The 13,187-nt window shown below is 34.2% G+C and overlaps 1 protein-coding gene across 1 annotated transcript in view; it reads right to left on the minus strand.

The window, feature by feature from the left end:
* Positions 1-11,014, minus strand: part of LOC132165251 (myosin-16) — a 21,017-nt gene extending 10,003 nt beyond the window's left edge. Inside the window, exons 1-18 of the mRNA XM_059575735.1 lie at positions 10,842-11,014; positions 9,477-9,605; positions 7,350-7,493; positions 7,089-7,234; positions 6,847-7,003; positions 4,932-4,990; positions 4,296-4,455; positions 3,998-4,147; positions 3,753-3,889; positions 3,511-3,657; positions 3,300-3,401; positions 2,963-3,020; positions 2,779-2,880; positions 2,224-2,261; positions 1,472-1,598; positions 1,209-1,379; positions 910-1,041; positions 723-832 (exon numbers count right to left, since the gene is read on the minus strand). Of these exons, the coding sequence (XP_059431718.1) occupies positions 723-832; positions 910-1,041; positions 1,209-1,379; positions 1,472-1,598; positions 2,224-2,261; positions 2,779-2,880; positions 2,963-3,020; positions 3,300-3,401; positions 3,511-3,657; positions 3,753-3,889; positions 3,998-4,147; positions 4,296-4,455; positions 4,932-4,990; positions 6,847-7,003; positions 7,089-7,234; positions 7,350-7,493; positions 9,477-9,605; positions 10,842-10,886 (2,114 nt within the window). The 5' untranslated portion in view covers positions 10,887-11,014. The remainder of the gene's footprint in view (positions 1-722; positions 833-909; positions 1,042-1,208; positions 1,380-1,471; positions 1,599-2,223; positions 2,262-2,778; positions 2,881-2,962; positions 3,021-3,299; positions 3,402-3,510; positions 3,658-3,752; positions 3,890-3,997; positions 4,148-4,295; positions 4,456-4,931; positions 4,991-6,846; positions 7,004-7,088; positions 7,235-7,349; positions 7,494-9,476; positions 9,606-10,841) is intronic.
* Between the last annotated feature and the right edge of the window lie 2,173 nt (positions 11,015-13,187).

Genomic DNA, 13,187 nt, shown 5'->3' on the forward strand with positions numbered 1-13,187 from the left:
TCAGTTGATAATGCCCAGGTGTATCAAGGAAACATTCTGAAAATAATGGTACATTTCCAATAAATGGGCATTTGATGGACTCACCTCTCCAAAAGGATTGTATACGAATAGATGCCTTCCGCACACTAACAAAGTTTTTACGAGTAATATGAGTTCTAATCTGCTTTTGAATGACCTTGGCTGAGATGCCAAGTATGCCTGCTCTCCGTGCATCTAACTCAGCCATCTGACCAGCTTTTAGGAAAATCTTTGCTTTCCCAATCTGGAAAATTATTTATGGGTCAATTGCCTATACAAAGACATCTCGCAAAAGAAGGATGTACATTAATATGAGAGCGGATGTGATTATGCTCAATACATAGCTAGTTCAAGCATAGTAAATGAGAACTTCCTTGAAGTAGATAACTTCAGGTTGTCCACCAGGCTGAGGCCAATAAAGATATTTAGAGCACTCAAAGTATTAAAATTATAATCTTAAGGGTTAACAGACATCAGCTGCTCCTCAACCTGTGAATGGTTCGGGTGTCACCTGATAGCCTGTAAGGCCCATCTTCTCCAGAATCTTTTTGCATGCTACCTCTTCTTCATAGCTGCTTATTTCAGAAATGAGAATTTAACAATGTACAATCAGTAAACATGAGAAAGAACTTGAATATGGGCAAGTGAAGAAAACATAAAACATTAAAATTGTTATCTAGATTGGAACATAAACTGATACTTACTTGCCTTCCAAAGCCTCTGGTGCAAGGATACCAAATCGAGTTAAAAATTCAAAAAAGGTCCTGCAAGTAGGGTATCCAGTGCATTTGATTCTGACTGCTTCTAGAACCCCCTACACAACTGAAAATGAGAATAAAGTGCACAAGCATTTATAAATAATAGCACATCATGACTTCAGCTTGTACTTACACCAGAACGTAACTGTTGCATGACGTTGTTATTCTCAAATATTGAAGGTTTTAAAAAATTATTTGGCTTCACACATCTAATGTAGTGGGGCTCTGTGGAATTTAGTGTTTCCATCAATTGCTGCAACTGTAGCTGCACCAATCAAGTCAGAACATGAGGTTTGACCTTTTCCCAACAGTATGACATTGATTGAGTTGTTAACATATCACATAACTTCATATATAATTACCTTCCAGCTACAGTAATTTACTGAGGTAAATCCACCACAATTGTAAAGAAGATGTTAGGAAAAAAGATACCTTAAAACGAGCACCAATAGATGAGAACTTGGAGGATTTGGCCATCTCATCAGAAAGTGAAGGGAAAAGGCCCGCTACAAATGAACAACTGGAAGAACTCAACAAATTTTGATGTTCAACAACAACATAATCTTTATTTTTGTCTAAAAATTGATCGGACTGATATTGAACCTGAAAAGAAGTGCAGAAAAAGTGAAGATACTTCAACAACAATTCACATTACAAACGTTAACTTATATAGCAAAATAGAGAATAAAACGTACTTCTCCTGCATAATGAACAATGATAAAATCCGAGCGCGCCAATTTTGGCTTGATGAAGCGTCTGTGATCTTTGAATGTCTGATAAAGCTTTTGTGAAAATGTTTCATGAGTTGCCTTGGGAAACATACTGTAAAAAGAAGTGCTAACCAAATAAGCCATATATATATATATATATATATATATATATATATATAACCTCAAAATAAAGAAAAAATGAACTGCCTTGTAACTTGCTATTATCAAATCATGGAATGCATTCTAACAAAGCCTGCTATTGGATCACTTGTCCATCTCCTGCCTACCTTGCATATTAAGGGCCTGTTTGGGCGTTAAAGAGCTTAAAAAGTACTTCTAGAACTTAAAAAGTTTTGCCAAACAAAAGCTGGCTTGTTTGGTACAAAATTTCAAAAGTACTTTTTTTACTTTTTTATTATAAAAATGGCCAAAACACACTTTTAGCAAAAGCTTAAAAAATTAAGTTTTTGCCAAAAAACATTGTTTGACTTAAAAGTTCTATTTCTCAAACACAATTCCAAACATGCTCTAAATATAAATACTAGAGGCTAGAAGGTGCCCTTATATAGTGTGCAAAACTGAAATTTTATAAAATAATTCTTTTAAGACTAAATATTAGTTTATTGATCAGATACCTTACAGCATCTGATTGATTGTGATATTAGGCCAATGACATTGATTAAGCCAAATACGTAAATACACATTAACAAAGAAAGAATCAAGAAATGTTATCCTACCAAGCTTCATCCAGCAAGGAAATGATCCCCCCTGGTTTCTGCAAAAACACGATGTATTAAGATGGGTGCGTGGCAGCTAATTCAGTAAATGAACAGTGCAGAAATAAACCATAATAAGACATGATGAGCAATAGGATATCTATTGAATTTTTTCTAATTAATTGTCGCTTTAACATTTCTGCTGGAAAAGACATATGGAAGACATGATGAGAATATCTATCCCCATTATGTTATCTAGAAGTGATTCTATTCTCTGTTACAAAATTTTTAAAAAATAAATAAATATATAAGTACAAGCATGTACTTTTGAACACAATAAAGGTGCCCGCCAGTAAATGACCAGTGGCAGTGGCCCTGGTACCCTAGTGATATTAGCACTACACTCCTACGAGGCAGAATGCTATAGTAAAACAAGATTCTATTGAGTAACTTTAGCATGCATGTGCGTAGGCCAGTCTCATCGTTAGGTCTTCAGTATGGTTACCAAAGAATAACTACCAGAACATTGTATGAATGAGTATACAGTTGTCAGCTACAAGAAAAGGATAAGGAAACCTTTTCAATAAGATCCAGGATATCTTGGTTATCAACAAATTCTATGTAGCTCCAATCAATTTCCTCCTTGGTGTATTCCTCTTGCTCCATCTTGAACACATGCTGAAAGACATCATCATGCTCAGATTGTATGTTGAGGAAAATCAGTGAACAGTAAATTTGTCAAATACAACTTAATTCATACCTGGTTGAAATGTTGTTGCAGCTTTTCATTTGTAAAATTAATACAAAACTGCTCAAAACTGCAAAACAAGAAATAGAAAATGATAAGCACAACAACTAAGTACAAAGCACAGCTAAATTCAATATCAGAATTTTCATCTATAACTTATCAGTCATTGTACCAATCACCAATTCCAGTGGCATCTGGGGGGCTGTCCAAATGACCTCAATTTGAGAAGTCAGTGGTTCAAGCCACCCTGTGCAACACGAGGACCAGAAGAACAGGAGCAATGCAGTTACACACACATACAGACATAAGCACATATCTGCATTTACATAACTACTTAATCAATCATCACCTATTAGTTTTGAAGCTTTCAAAACCATAAATGTCAAGGACCCCGATCAGACATTTTGAGGCAGGATCTTGCCCGATTGAGTCATTGATTTTATCCACTAACCTGGAAGCAATAAAATCCATGGAGGTGTAAATGATTTTTTTCCATAAAAATAAGAAAGCATTTCGTTATTATATAACATGACTTCTATGACCCAAAGCCCGCATCTTACCACTCAAACAAGTGACAATATATTGTCCTGGCTAAACCATCCCTCCTAATTGTAGCGCCATGAGGATCAAGGGTTCTCTCGATAATTTCTTCTGGGGTAATCATTACACGCTTACACAGTGCATCTTCTAATGCATGAGGATCACACCTGAGAAAGGAACAAGATCAACAAATACAGCGCATGCAAAAGAAAAAGAAGTATCTTATGAATCTATGATGATAATAGCAAAACTTTGATCACACATGAGAAGATCTGCCGTCATTTGAAGATGAAATTTGGATTCTTCATCTTCTACAATTGCTGAATCACTTTCTTCCCCCTTTACAAAATCTATGTTGCCAAGATGAAGAATTGCTGCCACTACTCTGAAAATTGCATCCTGAGAGAGAGAGAGAGAGAGAGAGAGAGAGATTATTCTCCGTTTTACTGCATAAAGTATGTTTGAAATATGCGCAAACAAGTGTTTAGATCCACACAAAATCAATACCTGCTCTTTTTGACTTATTCCAACAATATCCATGGCTCTCCTAGTAGCAAGATAATCATGAGCATCACTTACACCAACCAGTTCATAGCAATTTGATTGATTAAGATAGTGAAATGATTTTGGATTTCCCAACTTGTATCTCTCTTTCTCCTGATAGGAATTAAGAATCTATTAACTTGAATAATTTAACATATACAAATCTTTCAAGGTTCTAGCAGTAAAAAGATTTAAGAGACAGAGACAGAGGGAGAGAGGGAGAGAGAGAGAGAGGAGAGAAAAATCAAGCTAAGACATCTACCTCAGGGGGAGCTGCACAGAGAAGGTAGAAACAATGGTAGTTGCGCTCAGGATCTGAAATTTGGCAAACACGAGATCTTTCGAGAAGATAAGTTCTAATGGCTGCCCCTGATATTCTTCCTTTCTTATCAAATTGAATCTCAACAAATTTTCCGAAACGACTGCGTAGAGAACATCAGTAGGTATAGACTGCCAACATGTTATGAATATCACATTTGTCTTATATGAAGTAATATAAATGAGCGTTTTCTCAAAAAATCCCATCTTACCACGCGAAATATTCATGTGAACTAAAAGGAAGAGAGATTCCATCTAAAACACTTTTGCCATTTCTACTTCCATTAGGAACTATGCTGCAACCTAACTGGCAAACCCTGTTGATTTACTCACTAAAATGTTGAAACCATATGATGCTCATAGCTATAAATTCATTATTCCACCTGAACTTAGGATACACTATGATATGAAAATTCACTGGATCCCCTTAATATATACTTTTTTTTTTTGAAAGGACCCTTATAGATACATTCATACATATGTAAAGGTAAGGTTCATCAATCAAAGCGAGTACCAAAATGTAAAGGTAAGGTTCATCAATCAATAAAAATTTTCACATAAAAATATGCACGCTTCTCACCTGGAATTGTTATTTCGAACAGTTTTTGCATTGCCAAATGCTTCCAGAACTGGGTTTGACTGCAACACATCAGATAGAACAAGAGCTTCAGATGGGCCAAGTTAAAAATTAATATGACCTAATTGCAAAAAGAGGGGCAATTAATGTAAATTCTTTTAAAGGGAAACTAGACACACAAGGCTTCAGATGTCATCATACTAGAATTAAGGAGGCAACTATATACTGCAAGTTGGGCTCTAGATGTCATCTTTCAATGATGAAGAAAGAAAGTCTTAGAAATTATTTAATAATCATAGGCTAGCTGCTCTAATCTCCTCCAGTTAGCTTTGAGAATGCTTGTCGTGCTATAGAGCCTCCTAATAGCACATGAATTTAATATATAACACAAAAGAATCTCTGTCAACAAGGAAATCAATTTTACAAATAATTTTTTTTCTTGTCAGGCAGATTCTGCATGTCTTAGTTATCTTATTCCTGCTTACAGGAGTTGACTAAGAATGGTTTTGTACGACACAAAACCCGTTGTCCAAGCTCCCTGAATTAGTGTGTCCCCTAGATCTTGGCTCTGCTGATAAAGGTATAGGACTTAGGTTCAAATCTTGACAATTAGGAAAAGACTAATAAGACATTCATGTTGTGTTCCTTGGGAAAGGTGACTCCTTAGTGGCAAAAACTTGGTGAAGATTAATAACACTTCAAGAACATATCTGGGACATCTATCCACAACCAAGATAAAGCATGGTAAAAACTTAGTCAAAAAGCAAACAAACTAATACTGAATAATCAGATTGTGGAATGCAAGTGAATCCGGTTCAATCCTTTTCCTTTATCCAGCTGAATTAACTTATTAAAACAGAATTTGAAGTAAATGAATTCGTCTACTTAATCCTAATGCCTAATTCACTGCTCTATTCTCCTCCACCATACAGATCAAGTTTTTAAGTAAATGAAGATGCCTTGCACCATGCAAAATCTGTTGTGCAAGCGCGTTAGTAGCTGTTCTGCAAAAGCATGCTGTGCTTGCAACCTGAAAACTATGTTTTGAAGATGTCACTAAATCCACAATATGATCAAGTTTTTAAGTAAATGAAGATGCCTTGCACCATGCAAAATCTGTTGTGCAAGTGCGTTAGTAGCTGTTTCTGCAAGAGCATGCTGTGCTTGCAACCGGAAAACTATGTTTTGAAGATGTCACTAAATCCACAATATGGTCATAATAGAAATACTGAGGATATATTATGTGGTAATTGAAGTAGAAGATGTTATTTATAGCCATATAAGGCTCATTTCCATTTTTTTTTTATATCAGCTTATTTTTGGGGTATTCAAAGAGACTAAAGCTTCATTTCCTAAGGATCTAATCCAAATGTTTGAAGTCACACAAGAAAATAATATATGACCCAAAAAGAGAAGCTTCTTGTTATGTTATTGCTTTAAAAGGATAACAAGCCATCAAATATCATAGAGACTTAAAGTTACACTTCTGCCATAGAATGCAAACTTGAACCTAAAATTTGGGTTTGAGATTTACGTTGGAAGGCTCAGAAGAACAAAGTCTTTGACGGCTATACTAGAATGATTAATTAATACCAAGTCACTTAACAGCCCCCAGATACTTCTAAACTAAACATTTAATGACTCTTTGAACTCGCATACCTAACTTTATCGATTTATGGTCAAATTTCCTATTGGATTGTAATTCCAACTAATACCACTTGCAGATTTTCTTTCACTAATTCCCATCAGAAAATATGTTCAGCTTTTTCAAATGGATCAAAATATTCATTCCCACTTATACACCGACACCATTTTTTTTCCCCTTCCACAGGCACGCTTGTTCTTCTTGTACAGCCCATGAAATTTTGAAGCTGTGACTTGTCTTAGTTATAAGTTAGTGTTAGATCATCCAGCTTACTTCTAAAACTTGTTGTTCAACAGTCCGCCGTCCAGCTGCAGCATGGCCACCTAAATAGGCAAGGTAACACATAAGCATTTTGGTTGTTTCCGTCTTACCAGCGCCACTTTCACCGCTAACCAGAATAGAGTTGCTTTTTCCCTCATTAATCATTGCCCTGATCCAAGTTTAAGCAATTCAGAAGACAAACTGCATCATCTTTTAAGAAAACAATGTAGAACATAGAAGGAACATAAGCTTACCTATATGCAACATCAGCAATTGCAAAAACATGAGGGCTGAGTTCTCCAATTGGCACTCCCTTGTAATGTTTCATCACGTAAGCATCATACAAATGTGAGAGTCTTTGGAATGGATTGATAGCAATAAGAACGTTTCCAGTATAAGTCTGCCATTATGTCAATGTATTATAACAAATCCTCCCGAAGCTGCATTTGTTAATAATTTTCTCTCTCCAGAGTGAACATTAACTGATATAAAACTGAAGCAGAGGGTAGTCTTACATAAATTTCATTGATCTCAAATCTAGTTGCCAAATTATGCAGCAGTCCAGGTTCATGCAAATATGCCAGCTTAGTCATGTCATCAACCCCAGATTCAGGACTTTCCATATCCTTGGGATGCAATTTTGACAAATTTGCAACAACCTGGCCAATATCAATGTAGGATGTATAGCAAAGCAGGATATATAAAAAGGAAGTCAGTTTACCAAATGAATAAACCGTATGAATTCAAGTAAGGGATATAACATCAAGTCACTCAGTGAATTCATTATTTGGAAAATAAAATAAGCAGTGCCGTTTGTAATGGAAACAAAATTATACATAAAAATATTAAAATGATGAAAAGAAACGTTTTTTCTGTTCAAAGAGTCCTAAAAATTTAAGAAAACCGTAAGTTACAGCAAGAGACTTAAAACAACAAGGGTTGGATTATAATCTCTTACAAGAAGAATTGTGAAGAAGAATGAAGACGTAAAAATCTAAGAAATGTATCTGAAGCAGAACTTGTATGAAATTGAAGAAAATAGAGAGCTTGTTCTTTATGGGATGCATTAAAAGTGTCCATGTATTGGATGATAAAATCAGTATACATACTTTACAGTACTTGACTTCTGATTTTTCCCTACACATTATAGTCTTCTAAGGAAACCACATAATTTTATATATAGTGAATTGAAAAGTTTAAGAATATAAAAAATATCTTAACTATCTAGCAGGCTCACAAATCATGAAGCTGTGGACATGTTTTTTAAACCCCTAAACAACATAATTATATGAACTAGGTTCCTAAATGGTATCTAAAACTGTGAAAAATCTTCAAATAGAGAAAATGAAGTCTCAAATATTACTTACCTCTATAAGAAGAGGAGTGACGTGTGTGTCTGAATAGTTGTAATTCTAGATTAAACCTTACGAACAAGATAATTGAGATGTTTGCAACCAAAAGATTCTTGGTCTCCAAAAAACTCCATTTAGATTATGTTAAAAAGAAAGGGGGGGAAGAGCACCTTTTAACCGTAGGATCTTCAAAATGCTTTACAAAGCATAGTTTCACTTTCTAACCAGTTTAACTTACTGGATTTTAGAAAACTAATACCAGGACATGACCTTTTTTAGATAATTTGAAGTATTACTTAATATTTCCACAGTGTCATGACCTTATATATTCTTCTTATTCAATCTTGTAAGAGTAATATGCTAAAGGAAAACCATTTCCAGGAAAGATCCCCAGTATAAGATTGTCATATTTGAAAACAATTTGAAGCACACAATGCCAGGTAACAAAGGCAAGTAGCATTTTGACACCAAAACAGAAAATGAAAAAATTTATATTCATATTTTCTGTTCAGTAGGATATGCAAAGGTAGTCAAGTCAGTACTTGTTCTCAAATTGCTGAACCAATTAACGTTGGAAGGGGCACATGTACATGCACATATCCCTAGTAAGAAAAATAAGGACATGTCTGGTCCTTCTCATATACCATCGTTTACTCTCTGTACAAGGAAAATAAAGATGTCACAGGAGGTAGTTTCCAAGAAATGTTTCTCTAACAGTCCATTTTCTGGAAATATGACAAGAAGCTTTTCCGTGTTTCACCTCCACTTTTATTTTATTTTATTTTTTTTAAAGAAATACATAAAAACATAAATGACCAGTCTAAAGAAAAAAATCAAATCAATTCAAAATATAAAGGAAGTTCAAATCTGTAAAATTCTTGAAACCATGCTGCAAAGATTTACAGATTGGAAGAACATTGATGACAACTAGACTTTTAGACTATTAGAACATAAATTAAATTATTAAATTCATCAATTCCTATCAGCTTAAACTTTTAAGACAAGCGATGATTTAATATAGTATCAGAGCAAAGGTCATGAGTTCAAACCTTGTCTCTATCATTCACTTCTCATTTCAATTAAATATTTCACGTGTTGAGCCTTACTTATTAAGAAGGAGTTTGAGCCCACAAGTGAAGAGGAGTGTTAAAATATAAATTAAATGTTTAAATTCATCTATTCTTACTAACTTAAGCTTTTATGTCAAGCAGTGATTTAATAAACATCATGAAATTCAATGCCTATTAGACAGGAAGGAAGATTATTTGACATTTTATGAGCTCAACTCACCGTCTCCCCGTTACTAGTTTGAATCTCAGCCTCCTCTCCATTAATATCAATCACTTGTCCATCAATCCAAACTAATTCTTGATCTTCAACCCAAATGTGAGAACCAACAACAACATTCTCTGGCATGCCCTGCAGCAGTTGAAATGTACAATATTATAATAGCTTAAGATCAAAGCTGGTGCACAATTTTTTTTTTCTTTTCAGTTTTTCTAGGGTAAGAGCAGAAAATATACATCAAAAAAAGAAGCAGCATAGAAAATTCCCATATTATATAGATATATTACAGTGTGCCACAATTGTTAGCGATAGTGACTCATGTTCATAATGAGTGGTTTACACTATTCTAATCTCTGGGCCAATGGGGGAGAGGTTCTTCTCTTATTGGATATTTTTCATGTATCAGGCCAGGGTTGTAACTATTAACTGGAGTCTGGAGATATGAGTTTTAACCCTATTTTATTTTAAGGATATAGTCAAAATAATTTTTCTCTCGTGTGAACATAGGTACAATGTCGAGCCTCATAAATCCATATACAGTTTTCTTTCTCTGTTTTCTATTTCACCATTTTTGCATAGAATCAACAACAATGTATATCCATATTTTTCACTCAGTAGAGCAGAAGCTCAAGAGGAATTTCATGCTTTAGCCCATACGTTTACAAACTAAAAAACCATGCAGGTAGACATTTCAATGCCTATTAACAAGCACAGATATAGCCTATTCAAAGGCTATTAACAAGCATGGATATAGCCTATTCTAGATTCATAGCAACTGTCTGAACTTTGTCAGAAAATATAAAAATTTCCACCAAGCTATTAAAAAATCTTTCTTTTAATCACTTTAATTTGTCATATTAAAATAAATGATAACTTTCTATCACTTTAATGGAATTGGTTTGGCACCTCAGCTCAATAAATTCCTTCCAACTCAATTGATTATATCTAATTAAATTCCAATATAACGAAAGTTACCTGAATAGCGAGCATACAAAATGTCTGTGAATTTCATCACAATTCCAACAATCCGACGCTTTTTATAACTGAATTTTCAAATTTTCACACTACTTTCTTCATTCTGAAGCACACACATTTTCAGTATTCAAATTTAGGAACAAGATTAAACAGTGTTAGAGATTTCAGAGTCACCGTCGTTGTAATACATAGAAAACCATTTCTAACCATGCAAAGAACCCAAAAAACAAACCGAATAAAAACAAAGAACACGAGGAATAGACATCAGCCCATGCTATGAAAATTGGAAATGAGAATAAATAACCACATTTCAGCAAAACCCACACTGTCCAAAGATAAAGTCCGCAGCTTGATATCAACTTTGAAAAAAACAGAGTTAAAGCTCACACATACCATTTCTAACAAGTGTGATGCCCCGGCTACACAGGTTTTCCTCATCCAACACTACTCCAACTTATTCAACAACGAAAACCCAATTCAACTCTACGTCCAACCAAACCATTTCAAAGCTCAATTCGAAATTTTCATTCAAAGATATTCCAATTCAAGTGGGAAAAAAAAAAGCCAATTGACGTAGGGAAAACTTTCTCTTTCTCTTTGTTTTTTCTTGTTGTTTCTTTTTCTTCTTCTTTCTTGGCCTGGCGTTTGTGTTGGTTCCCTTTGGTTTGTGGAAGTGCCATTCCTCAAAGGCCTCCAGTTTCGTCGCCATTTTTCTTGGAAGCTCTTGTGGTTCTCTGCTCCTCTACAGTTTTACTCTCCCTGTACGTGAAAAATGGTTTAACTGAACTTACTGGCAGATGTTGGGCCCTATCAAACCCAGGCCCTGGCCCACTTCCATCCCTACATGGGCTCTTATTTTCGGATCCAATACTATAAGGATTCTTTCCTATGCTTTGCTATGAGATCCGATTAACTATTTTCAATTTGGTTAATACCGATTTATCATTTGGGTTACAATAATACGTTTCATAATATAAAAAATTCTTAAAAAAACAGTAAAAAATTTTAGAAAATAAATTACCCATGGTTGTGGGCCAATTTTTATTTTTTTTTAATGCAAGGTATTTTTGTCATTTATCTATGATACGTTAACCAAATTGAAAGATTTGAAAGACATTGCAACAAATGTGCATTTAATTGGAAGGAGTAATATTTTTTTTTCCTAAAGTTTATGATAATTTCATTTATCAAACTCTAATTTGTTAATTTCGTCTTGAATGGATCAAAAATTATATATGAGCATGGGAGGCTACCTGCATTTCATCAACATTTTTTTTTTTTTTTTGGGAAAAATGTAAAATTAGTAATTGTGGTTTACCTAATTTACAATTATCTTTATGCGGTATCAAAATGAACTCAAAGGTCCATGAGGTATGCCAAAAAAACAATTTAGTCCTTACAGTCAAATTTCGTACACTAATTTAACAGATTATGTTAGTGTAACACTAGCTTAAATAAGACAAGTATTATAATTTTATTGCCTCTAACGTTTCACGCTATCATAATCTCTTAAGTCAGTGAACGAAATTTGATTATAGAGACTAAATTATTATTATTATTATTTTGGCATACTTCAAGGATCTTTAAGTTCATTTTGATATCACATAGAGTTAATTACAAATCAGATAAATCACAATTATTTTACTTTTTTTTTTTTCTTTTTTATTAAACAGTAAAAACTAAAAAGCAAGAAAGTGGATGTGAGGATGGAGGATATGGATGATTTGATGGCTGTCCCAAAAATTATATTGTCAATTAGAAAGGTGGTGATATGGTTTGTACGGTATAAGTCTTAGCAGTAGCACTCTATTGCATTGTCCAATGATTCAAAGTGGTATATTTTGGTCTCAGATAGTGTTTCCCAACCTCTGATATCTTGCATGTTCCCCACAATGTCTGGTGCCAGCAGCATGATACTGATGGGCCTTTCCTTTCCTTCCTTTCCTTACAAAGTAGCGTATAATTTGGTCACTGCAAACCCAAACAAGATCCATTGTCATATCCATTGTCACTGAAGTGCGAAGCATTGTCAGACAAAACAGAAGCACCGATTTTATTGTCATTTGTCTCGCATTCTAAGGTTAATAATTTAGTATTTAAGGTTAAATATTAATGCTGATTTAGTACATATGGTTATGATCATTATTTAAGATTAAATGATGGTCTCGATTTCAAAAAGTGTCACAAATGGTACATGTCTTTAAGCGAAATACCAACTTTGTACTTTTATTCAATTTTTTTTTTTTTTAAGCAGCGGTTCACATCACTGTTCGTTAAAACGCAACACCTGTGCGGCTTTTTCTTCCTCTAAGCTCCTTTTTGTGCAAATCGATGGAATATGCCAATCGAGCTCGTATTTCAAGTGGGTTTTGCTGTTGAGAGCAACATGTATTAGGGTTGCTAATTTGCCTTCACTACAAAAAACTTACCAATTTGTAACGGCACTTTAGTAACGTGTCAATAGGGTTGACACGTTACTAAATTGAATGTGACGTTATACTTGAGCAACAATTGGAACTCTTCCTACTTTAGTATATATTATTATAAAATATAACAAAATTATTATGAAAACTAAATAAATCATTTTAGTATATATATTATAAATAGTATTATTGAAATTATGAAATTATTAGTAACGTGTCAGTTTAATACGTTACCAATTGGTAACGTGTTAAATTTGACACATTACCAATTCATAACGTGTCAAACTGGCACGTTACAAATTGGGCACGTGCCTAA

This window comes from Corylus avellana, chromosome ca11, assembly GCF_901000735.1.
Source record: "Corylus avellana chromosome ca11, CavTom2PMs-1.0".
NCBI lineage: Eukaryota > Viridiplantae > Streptophyta > Magnoliopsida > Fagales > Betulaceae > Corylus > Corylus avellana.